The sequence below is a fragment of the Simochromis diagramma genome, unplaced genomic scaffold (assembly GCF_900408965.1).
Source record: "Simochromis diagramma unplaced genomic scaffold, fSimDia1.1 OVJJ01000798.1, whole genome shotgun sequence".
Lineage (NCBI taxonomy): Eukaryota > Metazoa > Chordata > Actinopteri > Cichliformes > Cichlidae > Simochromis > Simochromis diagramma.
Genome location: NW_024386736.1, coordinates 1,832,456 through 1,851,134, shown reverse-complemented (window position 1 = coordinate 1,851,134; position 18,679 = coordinate 1,832,456). Strand labels below are relative to the sequence as shown.

General features: G+C 37.6%; 2 protein-coding genes and 1 long non-coding RNA gene across 3 annotated transcripts; 1 reads left to right on the top strand and 2 right to left on the bottom strand.

The window, feature by feature from the left end:
- Positions 1–929: 929 nt before the first annotated feature.
- Positions 930–6,762, bottom strand: LOC120714871. Its single transcript, XM_040001475.1, has 9 exons — positions 6,530–6,762; positions 4,842–5,123; positions 4,524–4,757; positions 4,314–4,418; positions 3,408–3,611; positions 2,973–3,305; positions 2,328–2,646; positions 2,176–2,233; positions 930–2,014 (listed from the first exon to the last, which is right to left on the bottom strand). Exons 1-9 carry the CDS (start codon positions 6,582–6,584, stop codon positions 1,808–1,810), a joined length of 1,797 nt encoding a protein of 598 aa, XP_039857409.1. The 5' UTR covers positions 6,585–6,762; the 3' UTR covers positions 930–1,807.
- A 5,454-nt stretch (positions 6,763–12,216) lies between these two features.
- Positions 12,217–16,399, bottom strand: LOC120714937. Its single transcript, XM_040001610.1, has 9 exons — positions 16,298–16,399; positions 15,014–15,295; positions 14,696–14,929; positions 14,520–14,624; positions 14,007–14,210; positions 13,572–13,904; positions 12,838–13,156; positions 12,686–12,743; positions 12,217–12,604 (listed from the first exon to the last, which is right to left on the bottom strand). Exons 1-9 carry the CDS (start codon positions 16,350–16,352, stop codon positions 12,467–12,469), a joined length of 1,728 nt encoding a protein of 575 aa, XP_039857544.1. The 5' UTR covers positions 16,353–16,399; the 3' UTR covers positions 12,217–12,466.
- LOC120714987 lies at positions 16,329–18,473 on the top strand. The gene is made up of 2 exons (XR_005691535.1): positions 16,329–17,122; positions 17,247–18,473. It is a non-coding gene; the product is annotated as an uncharacterized LOC120714987 (long non-coding RNA).
- Positions 18,474–18,679: the final 206 nt, after the last annotated feature.

Sequence of the window (18,679 nt, the reverse complement as noted above, 5' to 3'; positions counted from 1 at the left end):
ACCTTTTAAAAAAACAAGCGCGTCCATACTCACAGGGGTACACACGGGTGATCACACCCACAAACTACACCCTTTTTGGCTCCTACCTCAAAGCACACTGTGTTCTGTTGATCTTATGTGCTGCACAATAATGTTTAATATTTAGTACTTACTGTCATATTCCCATATATCATTGTGATGTTGTTTATTCTATTACTCTTGTTCTCTTCTGCTTGTTTTCTTTTTTCTTTCTCAGCAGGTGATCCAGGTGATCGATATATGCATTTTTTTTCTTTTTCTTTTTTTTCTGCCCGTTCTGTTGGTTTTTGTCTTTTGCCCTTCTCCCCCGTCCCTCTTCTCAGCCGTTTCTCTTTCCCTCTTTCTTTCTCCCCTTCTTTCCCCCAGTCAAGTCTGTCCCGTATTCAGTAAGTGAAAATAAAATAAACAATAAAAGGTGAATCAAATGGACCATTATGGCAAGGCTGGGATGGTCAATTTGGTAAAGTAAATCCGTTGGGCATCTTTCTTTGCCTTTAGACAACAATTCTGATGGCAAAAGAGCCAAACGGGACAGGCAAAAAAAAAAAAAAAAAAAAAAAAAAAAAAAAATGTTTGCTGAGTTATCCTGCTGGTATTGGTAACATTTTCTGTTGTTGTCTGCCTACCTGTTATCAAGTCTGTACAACAGAAGATAACATGAAATGTTATATGGCAGGTTTTCACAGTGGTTAGCACTGTTGCTTCACAGCAAGAAAGTCCGGAGTTCAATTCCACCACCTGACCGGAGCCTTTCTGTGGAGTTTGCATGTTCTTTCCATGTTTGCATGGGTTCTTGTTCCTCCCACGTTCCACATTATAATGGTGGATGTTCATATGACAAAAATTCCAAATGTTTAGGTTAATAACATGTAATTAATTAATATTAGAAATAACATCATTGCTTATATAACCTTGGCATTTTTCAGTAAAAATAAATGTGTATTTTCAATGAAAGTCGTGAAAAACATTTCTCCTAAAAATGACCCAAAGTTATCAACTTAAATATACAATTTATGTGTAATCCTGTTCTCTAAACGTTTTACTTTACTCAGTATATCAGGACACTTTTCTTCTCTCCTAAGAGATCTTGAATTATTACTCATTTATTCCATCGCACCTACCAATAAGTATTTTTACATAATAATTACATCCTAAGTCACGGGCTGTATCAACACTGTCACCTAACTGTGTGATGTTTTTGAACATTCTGATAACAAATAGTTCCTTTAAGAGATAATAATAGAAGGGAAAATGGGTCATTCAAACATCAAACATTCAAAAACTTTACAGAAAAACCTGAAGAAGTAAGAGACAAATGATTATTCAGATAAATCTTCACACTAGTCGTAGCTGAAAGAATTAAACTACTACAGCGCATTTTTTTATATTTATTAATACTCATAAAGGTTATTGATTTATGTTAAGCCGTTGTCAGTTCATGTATGGTTCAGGGAAAAAAAGAAATGATGACTTTAAGTTTTAACTGTTCAGTTTGAAAGCTCTAAACCACGCAGAAAGCAACAACACAAAGCTCACAAGTTTGCATGTTATACAAAGTTAGCAATAACATTTTTACATTGTCTTATACTTTGTACACAACACATGCATTTCATGATCAAACATCTTTAAATTGAAACCCACAAGCATTTCTACTTTTCTACTCATTTCTACTTTTCTACTCATTTCTACTGTATTCTACGTGCCATTTTAGAGTGTGGTTGTTTTACACTCTGTACACAACAGCTGTGGTGCTTTTTTTGAGTTTTTTTTCTGTTTAAAAGGCAGTGACTCAGTATTGGATGTTAGAGTATAGATCAGCTGTATTGGAATAGAGTTCAGCTTGATTGGGATTGACTTTGCCTTCATTGCAGTAGAGGTCACCTTGATTGGAGTCAAGTTCTCCTTCATTGGAATAGAGATGAGCTGGTTGGTGTGTATTGACAGGCATTCTGCTGTAGTGAGCTGAGAAGTTTTCATATATGGGATTATGGTTAACCTGAGGAGACCAAAAACATAACCTCCCATATGGTACACATTTTACACCATATGGAAGGTTAAGACATTGGTGAGATAAACAAGACAAAAAAATCTATCCACACAAAGGATAAATGATCAAGTAAAAGAAAAACAGGATTGTGGATGCACTGTGTTGTGTACCTGCTGTTTGTTGTCTGATATTTCACTCTTTGGAGAATGACTGGAAGCCGTCTTTTTTCTGAGTGTCAAACATGAAAGGATATGACTGAATAACAGATTTCAAATCAGAGTTTGAACATGACTGATCTTAAAGAGAACACAGTGAAGCTCACCTCCGGCAGCAGAACACAGCGAGAAGTATTATTATTATTAACAGGAGAGCTGCAAAACCTCCTGCAGCTGCTGGTAGCCATTGAGCTGTGGTGTTATCCTTGTTAGTTTTAACACCACAGGAATAATTTCTTATATTCTCCCTGCTGCCTGGGTCTAGGATCAGATGTTTGTTGTGGGTCTCTGTCATGTTCAGATGTCGACTGTTGAAGTTCCAAATGTAGTTTGTGTTGTCAGTCAGAGGACAGCTGGTACTGCAGGTCAGTGTGACTCTCTGACCCTCTGTCACCACTGCAGAAGGACTCATCTTCACTCTCAGCTCTGAAAGAGGAACATTACTAAATAATTAAAAACTATAAATCTCATAAAAAATTTCCCAATTACCTTTTTTTTAATATAGGATAGCATTTTGATGGGTAATGTGATACAGGTCAATGTGGAAAGCAAAGGACCGTCAACAGTTTTACAAGAAGCACTTATTCTTAGACCAGCTAAAATGTGATGATCAGTGAAATTTTGCTGATAACACTTTTACATTCAGTATTGTTTGCTCAGGTTTACATGAGGCTTTTTAGGCTTTTTAGTGTAAAACATTGAGGCTCTTACATGAATGAAACATCTTAGATCATCTTGTTAGGAGACTTTACCTGTGACAATCAAAAAGACTCCAGGCAGTTTCAGTTCTTTATCATTTCGTCTCAGGATGAAGGTGTATTCTCCTGAGTCATTCTTCATCAGGTTTTTGATGGTCAGGGTGTGTTGGTTCTTCATGTTGTCCTGATACTCCACACGGCCTGAAGGCTCAGTCGGTTTTTCAAGTTCCTTATCACCTGTTCTCCATTTTTTAATCCATAATTTAAACTCTGGTTTCATGTTATCAGGATGTGAGTATTTACTGATAATGTTCACTGAAGATCCTTCCAGAGCACAGATTCTCCTGCTGACATAATTCACTGTCCAGCAGTTTTTATCCTGAACACCTGAAATATAGATGGACAATTTAAAGTTGACTTTGGTGTCTGCATGTTGAGATAACAGCTTGTTATTAATTAACAGAACTAACAGTTTTCTTTGATACTCACAGACGTCATCAGATTGAAGATGCTCATGACCTTTAATTGCACAGTAAAAGCTGTTTTTCAAAGAACTTGGAGTTGAAATGCTTCTTATATTTTCCCTATAAAGTTTTCCATTTTCATACCACACATAGACAGTTTGAGGGTCGATCAGAGGACATGAGGTGCTACAGGTCAGTGTGTTCCCAGGTGTCTTTACAACATGTACCACTGAAGAGATGATAAATACAGTTTCGTCAGTCACTATGTTATTATGCATATTTATACGCGTATGTATGTCAGTTACATGGTTTTGTGTATGGGAGCAGATTTGTAGAGGTGAGTTCAAAGAACAACAGTACTTGAACTCACTTCTCTTTTCATTATAAGAGAGGAGTCTGTGTACTCATTCTGTCTTTTCCTCATCAGGGATGTTTTCAGTTTAACACATTTTCATTGACTGCATCCACACACTTCAATAATAATCTTGGCATTCTACTTTTTTCACCCAAAGCGTAATGTAATTCACGTGTGACCTGGAACATCAAATTGTTTCATTTAAAAAAAGTACTGGTGGCAGCCAGTGCTACCCCTCAGCTTCTTAGTAGATGTACCTATGCTGTTAATGTGAAAATCCTACTTGAATCCATTCCTGAATTATTGCAATCACAAAATTTTCAGAAAACTAGAACTTTGACCTTGACCTCGAGGTCAGTGTCAAGGAGATTCAAAATCATCAAAGATTTTTAGTACATGTGCCTTTTGTAGCAATTTGGAAATCCTACTCATTCTCGCATTCACAAATCTCTGTGTCCATGCCAACTGCCAATAACATCTTTTAACCCTTCAGCCTTTTTACAGCTGAGGGGTTAAAAAAGTGAATATAGAAACAGTGCATTTCAGAGATCAGTAAGAAGACGTGTTTGTGTTCACCTCTGGGAAATGTGATGGAACAAGGCTCATGTTCTGATCCCTGCTGATAAGGACACATTTCGCTTTTAGTGTACGTCACATTGAAGCATGTTGATGTGATGGAATCTGGATGAAAAAAATATTAGAGTATTGAGTATGTTTACTCAGAATTATTTGACTTAGTTTATTTAGAGTAGTTTATTTTGTAACACACTGAACATCATGACTCACCCACAGAGACTTCAGGGGTTCTGAGATCCTCGTAGCCTTTGACAGCACAGGAGTATGTGGCTGCTTCCTCACTGCTGAGCAGCTCTTGGTACCAGGGAGACCAGTCCTCATAGAGAAACTCTCTGTTCTTGTACCAGATGTAGGCTGCAGGCTTTTCAGTCAGAGGACAGCTGCTGCTGCACATCAGTGTTACTGTCTGTCCCTCTGTGGCAGGAATCACCTTTACCTGCAGCTCTGAGAAGATTGTTAATAGAAAAATTATCAATACACTGATTATTCATAAATGAGTTCTTAACGTGTTTGATAAAACCACTGTACCTGCAACACTGAGAGAAATTCCCCTTTGGCCACAGTCTGATTTGTCAGCAGGTTCTCTGCAGCAGTAAATGTTTGCATCATTCTCTGCTAGATTGTTGACTGTCAGAGTCAAGTTACTATCTGCTGACATGCTGTACTTTCCATCTGCAGAGGTCTCAATCTTGAAGCCCCCCCTGTGTACACTGTACCAGTTCATGCTTGATGTTGGATGTTGATGTGAGCAGGACAGATTCACTGATGAACCTTTCAAGGCACAGATGCTGTTTGTTTGTCCCTGAACACCTTTAACAGAACATCTGATTAACAAGCATCTGTGCAGATTTACTCAATTTCTATAACATTGATCTCTATACCAACAAGTCATGGCAGTTGTACAGTGATAATGCAAATGATTAACTTGTACTTTAATGACCTCATCAAGATAGAATTAGTGAAAGTCCCTTCAACTAAAAGCTATTATCCTGTTTTATCTAATCTTTTTGTGACTTTGCACAGTCTGGCTACACCTGAAATGTTTTGCAGTCTTAAATTGAACAAAAATATATCCTCCCTGAGAGATGGAGAACAAAGATCCAAAACAAACATCTGGCTTCTGAAAAACACAACTGCTTTAAATTTCAGCTTTTAGTCAGAATGTTTGATTGTTTGATCTTCTAAATACTCCAGATGCTGTTTGGGTAAAATAAAGGAGGTGAAATTCAGAAGTGTCCTGCTTAAAAGAGAGATGCCAATTAGAGAATGGACAGAGAGATAAAGGCAAATGTGTAGACAGAGTGCATGCAACACCATATATACCAGTCAAAAGTTTGGACAGAATGGCTCTAAATCCCTGAAATGTCTCTGTACATATAACGCGTTAACGGGTTAACCGCGCTAACATGTTGTCGCTGTGCAGCTCCACACATGGGGCATATATATATGTATATATATATATATATATATATATATATATATATATATATATATATGTATGTGTGTGTGTGTGTGTGTGTGTGTGTGGGTGTGTGTATGTGTGTGTGTTAGGGGCTGTCAACGTTAACACATTAATATGTCATTATGATATTGCAATGACATATCAATGTGTTAACGTTGACAGCTCTAATGCCACAATGGAACGTAACAGTTCTTGCTTTTTATTTTCTCTTTTTCTCACAGTTTTAAGCTTCTACATGGTTGCCACTGGTAGAAGACCACAGTTTGGGTTACAGTAGTTCTCCAGCACATTTTAAAATGTGCTGATCATATGTTTTTAATTGTAACACAGAGTGATCATTTACTGATATGAATTTGACACAAGCTTGGAATGAGAGACTTATCTCACTATGGCCTAAACCCAGTACTTCAAAGCACTGATGCAAAGGAACATTTAGTACATCAATTTTTAGAAACTAGCAGCTTTCATAAAACTGCAGTATTTGATAGAATGGAAAGGTAAACAATCTGATAAACCAGCTGTAACGAATACAAAAACAGGCTATTTTTTCTGTGGTGACTGTGAAAGGACAGGAGGACTGACCTTATAGAGTAAAAAAAAAAAAATCGTTATTATGGCTTAAAATAAACAGTAAAAAACAACCTCAAATATCTACAACCATAAACTGTTACCTATGCATTAATGCAGCATTTACACTGATACATACAAAGTGGACAATGAATTAAGGGATCTGGGAAAACAGAATCTTTCCTACCTGAGAGACAGAGAACAAAAACCCAGAACAAACATTCAGCTTCTGTGAAGAACATGTCTGTTGCAGACTGTGCTGTCTTATCAGAAAGTGGATTTATAAGCTTCCAAAAATCTCAGCTGCTATTATATTAGAGAGTGAATGCTTAAAACCAGAAGTCATCTTCTTAAAACTGCGAAGTCTGATGACAGAATGGACAACGAAATTAGGGCAAATGTGCTTGCATGCAACACCTTCAGATCACTTCCTCTTGTGGAAAGACGAAACCTCAACCAAAGTGTCATAGTGTACCAGCTGTGAAACACTGTGAAATGGTTTTTTTTGTCTGTTTGTTTTTTAATGTTTCCATGTTGTCAGAGTGAGAACAGGTACATGTGGTTTGGTTGTCATTTTGTGGTCCAGATAAAACTAAGAAGAAAACCCACAGACACAGACACTTTGAACTTTTAATGTTCAATTCAAAAGCATCTCAAGCTCACACACACGAAAACTTTATGAAACAACAGGTTTTTGTCTTTTAGTAGGCCTACAACATTTGGAATTAGTGCGTTTACTGCCGTGGCTCAGGGGGTTGGGAATCGCATCTGTAACCGGAAGGTTGCCGGTTCGATCCCTGGGCTCTCTGTCCTGGTCGTTGTGTCCCTGGGCAAGACACTTTACCCTACTTGCCTACTGGTGTTGGCCAGAGGGGCCGATGGCGCGATATGGCAGCCTCGCTTCTGTCAGTCTGCCCCAGGGCAGCTGTGGCTACAACTGTAGCTTGCCTCCACCAGTGTGTGAGAGTGAATGAATAGTGGTATTGTAAAGCGCTTTGGGTGCCTTGAAAAGCGCTATATAAATCCAATCCATTATTATTATTATTATTATCAACTACAGAGGAAATATATGGTGACAAACTTTATTGAGCAGAAAGTTGGAGTAGAGCCTGCTGTTCCAAAACCAGGATGGAAACAACTTCCTCTCTGAGGGTGTGTGTAGCTACTGAATGAGTGGATGTTTGCACTGCTTCTCTTTTCAGAATTGCTTTCTTGAGAGGGTAAGAGAAGTCTACAGGGCTGTTGTTTTTCTTTGAGACGAAGATGTTCAGGTTTTGGTTGAGAGAGGTGTGGTATTGAATTACTTGTTGGCAGCTGTCTCTCCGTTGTTTGTATCCTCAGTGTGGATCTGTTGCCCACCTCCTTAATTCCAGATGAACAGATCATCTTGGTTGCAAAGACATCAGACTCCAACACGTTCAGTCTCTTTAAAGACAGATATTTATACATGAAAGACATTTCAGTGTCTAAAAGAATTAAATATGGCAATGATTTGTGTACTATTATTGTCCCAGCTCAGTTACACATGTTGTGCTTTGACAGCAGTGCTCATACTGCCTGCCTAAATAACAGTGGACAATGGAACAAGTGAGTTGCAGGCTCAGGCCAGTGGTTCAAGGAAGCAGTAGAAGGCTGGTGACAGTGGTTACAGTAAGCAATGATCTGCAGGTCGTGACGCAAATGAACAGCTAGTCACAGATAGTGCTGTAGATAGCAACCAGCAAACAGCTCTGCATGGTGGTGTGAAAATGGACTTGTAAACAGTGCAGGAGGATGACGAAGTGAAATGCAGAAGCTGTGGCAAAAGGGAAAGAGAAGTGGAGGCAAATCAAAGCAGTGGACAGGCAAGGTGAATGAAAACTGAAGCTGTAAATCAAAGCAAGATTTCAGGTTATTTGAATGCTGTAAATGTTGAAAAAGAAGAAGAAATGTTCGAGGGTGTTTCGTTGTTACAGTTCTCAGTTCTCAAAGAATGATGATCAGCGGGCATATTACTTACAGAAGACCAATTACTTTTTCCGTGAACCCATTGAAAGACAGTCTTTAGAAATCACAGACAATCCCTGATGGAGACATATTCATATATTGTGTTTTAAAGATAAGGAGAGTATAGGAGAATAGAAACTTTAAATGCGATACAGGGATAGAGAAAGGTGAGCAATGTTACATGAGCTCAGTACAGAAAAAGACATTGCTGTGCTCCTTCTACAGGAAATGGCTTATTAGATAATGAAGTTGAATGGGGCATGAGTAAGAGAGGACGGTACTTTCTAAATCTTGTTACAAATCTTAGTGCAGATGTAGCAGTTTTATTTCCTCAGCACCTTCAGTTATCACACGTTATCAAAACCAACTTAATAGTTCACTAATTCAGTTCAGTTTTATTGATATAGCAACAAATCACAACTAAATGTGCCTCAAGGTGCTTTATAGTGTAAGAGCAAGCACATGGCAACAGTGGGAAGGAAAAACAGGAAGAAACCTCCAGCAGAACCAGGCTCAGGGAGGGTGGAGCCATATGCTGTGACCAGTTAGGGGTGGGGGCAGTGGGACAGGACAGAAGCCACACTACAGAAGAGAACCAGAGATTAATGATTAAATGCAGCCTGGTGTATCAACTCTTAGGAAGTGAGAAGAGGTGAGTGAAGAAAAAAGTGTATCATGGGACACCATGAAAACAATTCATCTGATTTCCAGTGATTCAACTTGTCATTTTAATGCAGTAATGTACGTTTTTACAACTTGACAAAATGATGTCTCTGTTGGATGTGTTTACAGATACAACAAAATGCCCTGCTTTTCTAAATGTATCAAATGGGGAAAATTCAAAAAAATGTCCTATGCAGTGTATTGAATGCCTAACATCTAACAACTCGTGCAATAACTCATTCTTTCAAAAACACAGGAAGTCTCTGCAAGCTAATCAAGGCCATGGTGCATGTGTGAATGCTGCACAATGGAAGAAGTGTGGCATGCAAAGATGAGAAAAATGTTATCTTATGCATCAGCATCAGCCATGTGTGAAAGTCCTGCTGTTTACAAAAAGTGCACCCAAAGCGGACTGGCAGATGAAACAAACAGAAAAGACAGTCTAACCACAGATAATTTAACAGAAAGGAACACCAGAAATTTAAAACTGTAAAAGCAGAAATACATGATGAACAATCAAAGAAGAGAAAAACTGACAGAGAGAGGCATTTGTATTTATACACATTAGAAACAGTTACAGTAAAGCAAAGAATAGCATGGCAGGAAACAGAAAAACAGACGATGCACTCTTACAGAGATGCTTTGGTTCATGCATTCTTGCTGTTTCTGTTTCATGCAGGCTTTATGAATGCAGACAGCAAAATGCGAATGTGAAACATATGAAAATATGAATTCATTAGTAAGGCTGGAATACCACAAATTTTATCAGTCACAAAAGTGAAAACAGTTTGATCTGAGTACAACAGCTTAGCCTCCAATCTTATAAAACTGGACAGACTTTGGATATTTTCCTTAAAGCTGAGATGTTGATCATAAATAATGCCCAGGTTTCAATCAGATTGTTTTGTGTATGTCATTATTTGTTCAAAGTAGGGAGTGTGTGTGTTTGGGGGGTGTTAAGTTAAGTTGTAAGATGATAATAGCAGACACCTGTGTACTTACGTATGTATGTCTTATTATAGATACTCTCAATTAAAATGTTTTTCATAAGGACAGGCAAAGGAGCATTGTTTTGTTTTTTGTTTTGTTTTTTACCCAAAATCAGATGTTTATATAATAAATGTTTGCCTTTCATTATCTTAAACAGCTGCTCATTAAGTAAAAGTAAAAGTAACTTAGCGATGGGGTGGTAGTTATGGACTAAGCCAGACACAGAACCACGGAGGAGGGAGGAATGGGGATTCAAGGAATAACACAAACCAGACTAAAACCAAGAACAGAAATAAACAAGAGAATTAAAACCTGAAAATACAAATATAAAGAAATACACCAGAATATGCTGCTCCAAGAAAGCACAAAACCAGAAACCCTTAACACTCTCCAAGAAAACCCTGATGCAACACCCATAAAACTAAGAAACAAGACAAATGTAAATATAATATATGCAGAATATAGAATCATGAAACAAAGATAATCAAAAATACAAAACTAGAAAAACATCCCAAAACTCCTAAACCAAGACCCAGGGACCATGTTTAGCCAGATTAGTTCATTGATTTTTATGTGGCCTGACTTTGTGAATATGTGCTCTGACTGACGTCCATACAATCGTTTAAATTGCGCTTAAAAACTCACGTGCTTAATCTAGCCTTTGAAGCAAGTTAGTTCAGACTTCCACCTGGTCTGCATTTGTGCTACATAACTGTAACTGTTGCTGTAACTATAACTGTTTTCGTTGTCTTTTGTTGTAACCTGCATTGTGGCACTTTTGTGAAGCACTTTGATGGACACAGGTCCTTTTTAAATGTGCTATAGAAATAAACATTAATTGATTGATTGATGTATTCCTTATGACTCTTTTAGGGTGCGCCTAGAACCTTAGCAGGCCTTTTGGAGTGCAATTCATTTGTCAAATAGAGACAAAGCAGACAGGGCATACACTGGTATGTCAAATTCCTGGCCAGCATGTCAGATTATGATAAAATGGCATTTGGTTCGTGTTCATTGGTTTTACACATCATGCAGGTTTCAAACTGAACCCAAACTTCCTTCCTCTTTAAATACTTTATGCATTTATAAACTATAGCTGTCTGAACAAGTTAGTATTTTACATTTGAAAAATTGTAAAATACTAACTGAAAAACTATAAAAACATGGCCACGAGATGGAGCCATTATCATAACTCATCATTTCAACAACTGCTTGTGCTTTCAATGTAACAGTCTCTACTGTTGAGGGATGATTTAATCACCTGCTCTGAGGTTCATGCAGGTAGTGGTAATATTGTATCCTGTTACTCTGTTTCACTTTGTAAATATGTTTTACACGTTTTTTTTTTACAAAGATTGCAGTTGTCTCTTCTGGATGATAATTCATCTGAGCTCAGTTCATGAAATGGTTAAAACGCAACAAAAAACATCTGAATATATTTCTTGCCCAAGTGTGTGTCTGTGTGTGTTTGTGTGTGTAACAGGTTACAGTTTTGGCTTGTTTAGTGCCCAGCCATAACATTTCGAAGACACAAGAAGTGTCTGCTAGTTACTGCAAGTGTCACATACACAGATTCTAGGTCTGACGAACAGTCTCAGTTGTGGGCAAAAGACAAAAACCAGTAAAATTCTAAAATGTGTTTCAATACTCTAAATGCTAAGATCAACAGGAAACAGTGGAACCAATATATTGTTGACACTTAAAAACTTTTCTTGAGTATTGAGTATCTCAAAATAGTTTAGTTTGTGTGATACCACATGTATGCAGTTTGATTGTCAGTCAGGTTACAGCTGGTGCTACAAATCACAATGTTGAAGAAGCTCTTTGAATGTGAACCTCTTTTGATACGAGATGAATACACTTCGTGTTACTCATGAAACATTGAAAGAACTTATATGATTGACCAAAATATAAGTTTCAATAAATACAAACAAATGGTTTTACAGTCTGTTTGTGAAAACTTTCCCTGTGGGATATGTGATGGAGGACGGCTTATCCACTGATGCTTGTTTGTAAGAACGCATGATTCTATAAGCATAAGTCACACTGTAGCACCTTTGAATTGATTGAATAAACCCTCCACCTTCTGACAGCAAAAAGGTGAAGAAACAATCCAAGTGATTATTCTGATAAATCTTCACAATAGTTGTGCAAAAGAATTTAGCTACTTGAGCTACTTTGTTTATTTTGTCTATTTTAAAAAAGAAACCTGCATACATGATGACTTTAAAGTTCAGTTTTACAGTCATTTTCCAGATAATGTTATAAATTCACAAAGCAACACAAAGCTCACAAAGTAGTACAGCTAGCGTGTCTGACAAAGTTAACAATAGCATTGTTATGCTGTGATGCACTTTCCAGGTTTTTTGCAACACGTAATATCGTAGGCTATCGTTAAATTGAAAACCCCATTCATTTTTTTACTCATTTCTACTGTGATTTTACTGTATATTTCCACTATACAGTGTGATTGTTAACCTCAATATTAGAGGTTACAGTAGAGACTAGTGCCATTGGAATAGAGATCAACTTCATTGTCATAGAGATGAGCTTCGTGGTTCATGGTGTCAGGCATCCTGCTGTGCTGAGCTGGGTTGTTTGCATATATGGGATTAATGCTGACCTGAGGAAACCAAATAACATAAGTTTACATTTCATTGCATACGAGAGGGTATAATGTTAGTGAGATAAACCTGTCATGTACCTTCTGTTTGTTGTCTGATATTTCACTGTTTGGAGAATGACTGGAAGCCGTCTTTTTTCTGAGTGTCAAACACGAAAGGATATGAATGAATAACAGATTTCAAATCAGAGTTTGAACATGATTGATCTAAACGAGAACACAGTGATGCTCACCTCTGGCAGCAGAACACAGTGAGAAGTATTATTATTATTAACAGGAGAGCTGCAAAACATCCTGCAGCTGCTGGTAGCCATTGAGCTGTGGTGTTATCCTTGTTAGTTTTAACACCACAGGAATAATTTCTTATATTCTCCCTGCTGCCTGGGTCTAGAATCAGATGTTTGTTGTGGGTCTCTGTCATGTTCAGAGGTCGACTGTTGAAGTACCAAATGTAGTTTGTGTTGTCAGTCAGAGGACAGCTGGTACTGCAGGTCAGTGTGACTCTCTGACCCTCTGTCACCACTGCAGAAGGACTCATCTTCACTCTCAGCTCTGAAAGAGGAACATTACTAAATAATTAAAAACTATAAATCTCATAAAAAATTCCCAATTACCTTTTTTTTAAAATATAGGATAGCATTTTGATGGGTAATGTGATACAGGTCAATGTGGAAAGCAAAGGACCGTCAACAGTTTTACAAGAAGCACTTATTCTTAGACCAGCTAAAATGTGATGATCAGTGAAATTTTGCTGATAACACTTTTACATTAGTGCCAGAAAGTTGACTCTGTTCATCTGGACGTAGCATTTTCAGAGGGAGAAACATTTAATCACTCATCAATCTCTGGAAGATTGACTTGGATGAGTGACTTCTTCAGATGTTTCTCCCACTAAAAATGTTACGTCCAGATGAACAGAGTCAACTTTCTGGGAATAAAACATCTTAATCTTGTTAGGAGACTTTACCTGTGACAATCAAAAAGACTCCAGGCAGTTTCAGTTCTTTATCATTTCGTCTCAGGATGAAGGTGTATTCTCCTGAGTCATTCTTCATCAGGTTTTTGATGGTCAGGGTGTGTTGGTTCTTCATGTTGTCCTGATACTCCACACGACCTGAAGGCTCAATCGGTTTTTCAAGTTCCTTATCACCTGTTCTCCATTTTTTAATCCATAATTTAAACTCTGGCTTCATGTTATCAGGATGTGAGTATTTACTGATAATGTTCACTGAAGATCCTTCCAGAGCACAGATTCTCCTGCTGACATAATTCACTGTCCAGCAGTTTTTATCCTGAACACCTGAAATATAGATGGACGATTTAAAGTTGACTTTGGTGTCTGCATGTTGAGATAACAGCTTGTTATTAATTAACAGAACTAACAGTTTTCTTTGATACTCACAGACGTCATCAGATTGAAGATGCTCGTGACATTTAATTGCACAGTAAAAGTTGTTTTTCAAAGAACTTGGAGTTGAAATGCTTCTTATATTTTCCCTATAAAGTTTTCCATTTTCATACCACACATAGACAGTTTGAGGGTCAGTCAGAGGACATGAGGTGCTACAGGTCAGTGTGTTCCCACTAGTCCTCACGATATGTACCTCTAAAAAAATGGGGAATAGTTTCATCAGTCACTACATTATTAATATGCATATTTTATACCCTGCTATTTCTTTACTATTTTTCTCAATTACCATAGTTTTGTGTACATGCTCTGTCTTCTCCTAAGGAAAAGCCTCTCTTTGCTTTGTTTAATTTTATATCTTGCACCCATTTCCATTATATATGTCTTCAAACATAGTTTAATGTGATTAAATACATATGTGATTCAGTTAATTAAATCATTTTAAAAAAGTGAATATACAAACAGTGTACTTCAGAGATCAGTAAGAAGATGTGTTTGTGTGTTCACCTCTGGGAAATGTGATGGAATAAGGCTCCTGTTCTGACGCCTGCTCATGACGACACATTTCCGTTTTAGCATAAGTCACACTGAAGCATGTTGGTGTGATGAAATCTAGATGAAATTAAATATTAGAGTACTGAGTATGTTTACTGAGAATCATTTGACTGAACATCATGACTCACCCACAGAGACTTCAGGGGCTCTGAGGTCCTCGTAGCCTTTGACAGCACAGGAGTATGTGACTGCTTCCTCACTGCTGAGCAGCTCTTGGTACCAGGGAGACCAGTCCTCATAGAGAAACTCTCTGTTCTTGTACCAGATGTAGGCTGCAGGCTTTTCAGTCAGAGGACAGCTGCTGCTGCACATCAGTGTTACTGTCTGTCCCTCTGTGGCAGGAATCACCTTTACCTGCAGCTCTGAGAGGATCATTAATCGAAATAATATCAATACATTGATTATTCATAAATGAGTTCTTAACGTGTTTGATAAAACCACTGTACCTGCAACACTGAGAGAAATTCCCCTTTGGCCACAGTCTGATTTGTCAGCAGGTTCTCTGCAGCAGTAAATGTTTGCATCATTCTCTGCTAGATTGTTGACTGTCAGAGTCAAGTTACTATCTGCTGACATGCTGTACTTTCCATCTGCAGAGGTCTCAATCTTGAAGCCCCCCCTGTGTACACTGTACCAGTTCATGCTTGATGTTGGATGTTGATGTGAGCAGGACAGATTCACTGATGAACCTTTCAAGGCACAGATGCTGTTTGTTTGTCCCTGAACACCTTTAACAGAACATTTGATTAACAAGCATCTGTGCAGATTTACTCAATTTCTATAACATTCATATGTTATTCTGACAATATAAGTTTCATGCATTTTTCCATGCAGCACTCTGAAAATTGCTAATATATTGCAACGTTTTCAGAGAACCATCAAATGTTTTGTTGCAAAAAGTCACAGGGTCAAGAAATGTATTAAAAAAAGGACCACCAAAGATTTGAGAAGAATCAAACGTGTTATTTTCCATTGATTTCATATTAACTGGAAAATTATAGTACTTCTTCTTCTGACCAAAACCCTCTCCGAACATTGTCTGGGAGGTTCCGGGTGCTGCTGCAGAAAACATTTGATCATTGAGAAATCAAATAACCAACAATCTTCAACTTGAAAGTAAATTCAGTGTTTCAGTCAATGACTTTTTTTTTTATGTCAGAAACATTTATTTATACATTTAAAGTTTTAAAGTTGTTTGTTTTGTCATTCTCACTTCATTGGGTGAAAATAAACAAAGGAAATGGGGAAATATTCATTTTTCATTTAGTTGCATAATAATTCTGCACACTAATAGTTACCAACAAATGTGAAAATCTCACTTTTACTTTCTTAAATATCCTGATTAGGCGCTGTAGTTGTTCAAGAATAGTCATTTACGGAGCTATGTAAGCCAAGCCGGGAGTGAGTTAGTATGGGTTAAAAACCCAGTGATTCATGGCACTGAAGCAAGGCCACGTTTAGTACATAATTCTGAGAAACTAGCAGCTTATGTAATAATAAAGTGTATTTTTTAGAAACAAGTGGCTGTGAAAGGACAGGAAGACTAGAAAAGATGATCTAACGGAATACAGCAAAATTCCTTCTTTTAGCATAAACTAAACAACAGCAAATGTTCATTTTACATGTCTCAAATATCTACAACTGTAAAATGTTACCTATTGCAGCATTTACACTGATACATATAAGTGGACATTGAATTAAGGGATCTGGTAAAACAGAATCTTTCCTACCTGAGAGACAGAGAACAAAAACCCAGAACAAACATTCAGCTTCTGTGAAGAACATGGCTGTTGCAGACTTCACTGTCTAATCAGAAAGTTGACTAATGAGCTTTCAAAACCCTCAGCTGCTGTCTTATTAAAGAATGATTGCTTAAAAGCAGAAGTCAACTTCTTAAAACTACAAAGTCTTATGACCAAATGGACATGGAAATTAGGGCAAATATGTGTGCATGCAAAACCTTCAGATCACTTCCTCCTCTTGTATCAAATTAGTGCAGCAGCTATTCATATATGACATATAACAGCACGACAAAACATCTGTGTGTTGCTTTTGTTATTTTGAGATAAAAGCATCTTAAGCTCACCCACATGAAAACTTCCTCTGAGAAGCAGTATTATAGTTTTCTTCTTGCCTTTACCACAATATTTTGAGATCACATATTTCACTATCAAGCATTTCCTCTTTTTGGCTCATTTTTATAATGTGTTTTATTCAGAGATTAAAAACTACTTACAGATACACCAGCTGCTACTGATGTTATACTAAAACCTAGTGAGGAATACTGCCTTTTAATGTCTCTTTATTTGCTTTTCTTTATCAGGCTCAGATTTGGAGTAGAGATACATCTTTGTGGTTCTCAGTGGAGTGGAGACTGAAGTGCAGTCTGTTCTACCAATGGTCACCCCGAGTTAGCTCATCTTTAGCTCATCTTTCCATCCCGTTATAAGGAATCTTATGCATAAGTTTAATAAGGAAGATCTCAGGTCTCACATCTGTCTGCTCCCAGGTGTTGCCGGCTAATTCTAAGCTTCACATCACTTCTACTTTCCCAGGTGAGAAGCTGTTTGGTGACATCACTGATGTTGTCATCAGTTTTCTCCCAGCCTTCATCAGACAAAGTAGCACTCATGCCACATACTTTAAATCTCACTGCGCATCTGTCACTCTCCTTTGCAGACGCCTTTGTGCAACCCACCTTCTCCACATCACCGCCTCTCATCACTCAGGCTGTATTCAAGCCTCCATATTCATCTCCACCCTCACAGGGAGTCCTGCTCTAATCCCTATCACTGCTGGGATCCACGGGCCATCGGAGTCTAACTGCCAAATACCTCTATCTAAATTCTGTACATTAATAAATCATGGTCATTTCTTTCTTATGATCCTTCCGTACTGAATTATAGCTATGTTTCTGTGCCAAATCAAACATACTGATCCTTCCTCTGTTTCTGTTTTACTCCTTGACAATATGTTGTCTCTGCTGGTGTGATTACAGATACAAAGTATCCTGTTTCTCTCAATGTATCAAATGGGGGGGGGGAATCAAATGCAGTGTAAATGAACAACTCACAGATAGCATTACTCAACCCTGTAATAATTCAATTTTTTGTTTATTTCTTTTTTTAAAGAAACATGAAGTCTCTGCAAGAGAAGCAAGGGCATGATACATGTGTGAATGCTGAACAATGAAAGAAGTATGACATGCAAAGATCAGAAAGGTGTCATATTATGCATCAACACCAGCCATGTGTGAAATGACTGCTGTGTAAAAAAAATGTGCACCCAAAACACAAAAAGCACTGGCAGATGAAACAAGCAGAAAAGACTGTAACTGTAAAAGCAGAAATACACGTTGAAAAAGCGAAGAAGAGAAAAACTGACAGAGAGAGGCATTTCTATTTATACACATTAACAGTTATAGTAGAGCAAAGAATAACATGGCAGGAAATACAAAAACAGACGATGGACTCTTACAGAGATGCTTCTCTCCATGCATTCTTGCTGTTTCTGTTTCATGCAGGCTTTATGAATGCAGACAGCAAAATGAAGGGTGAAAATGTGAAACATATGAAAATATGAATTCATTAATAAGGCTGGAATACCAAATGTTTCATCAGTAACAAAAGTGAAAACAGCTTGATCTGAGTACAACAGCTTAGCCTCCAATCTTATAAAACTGGACAGACTTTAGATATTCAGGTGAAAAAACTAAGATGTTGATCATAAACCAGGTTTCTAGCTGTTTTGTGTCTGTTATTATTTGTTCAAAGTAGGGAGTGTGTGTGTTGGGGAGGCTTTAAGATAAGTTGTAAGACGATAATAGGAGACACCTGTGTACTTATTACTTATATGTACTTATTATGGATTACAGCACTCTCAATAAAAATGTTGTTCATAAGCACAGGCAAAGCAGCACTGGGGTTTTTGCTAAAATCAGTGTTCATTAAGCACTTCCTCAACAATTTTTGAAAGTAGAAGTAATTTGGAGATAGGGCGGTAGCTATAGGGTCCAAATAAAATATTTGAGGAACTTCTTGTTTTTCTTCTTGAGTCTTTGGCAGATGTGGCACAAACAAAGAACACTGTGAAAACTATAAATATGATGAAGT

Bases quoted from the DNA above. Each gene is read 5' to 3' on its own strand.
- LOC120714871 (XM_040001475.1), bottom strand. From the start codon at position 6,584: ATGTTCTTCACAGAAGCTGAATGTTTGTTCTGGGTTTTTGTTCTCTGT. The intron at 3,612-4,313 runs GTGAACACAAAC...TCATCTCTTCAG, and splicing joins TTCCATCACATTTCCCAGAG to TGGTACATGTTGTAAAGACA. The intron at 2,015-2,175 runs GTACACAACACA...TGGTCTCCTCAG, and splicing joins TATCAGACAACAAACAGCAG to GTTAACCATAATCCCATATA.
- LOC120714937 (XM_040001610.1), bottom strand. From the start codon at position 16,352: ATGTTCTTCACAGAAGCTGAATGTTTGTTCTGGGTTTTTGTTCTCTGT. The intron at 14,625-14,695 runs GTGAGTCATGAT...AATTTCATCTAG, and splicing joins AGCCCCTGAAGTCTCTGTGG to ATTTCATCACACCAACATGC. The intron at 13,905-14,006 runs GTGAGTATCAAA...TCTATATTTCAG, and splicing joins TCTTCAATCTGATGACGTCT to GTGTTCAGGATAAAAACTGC.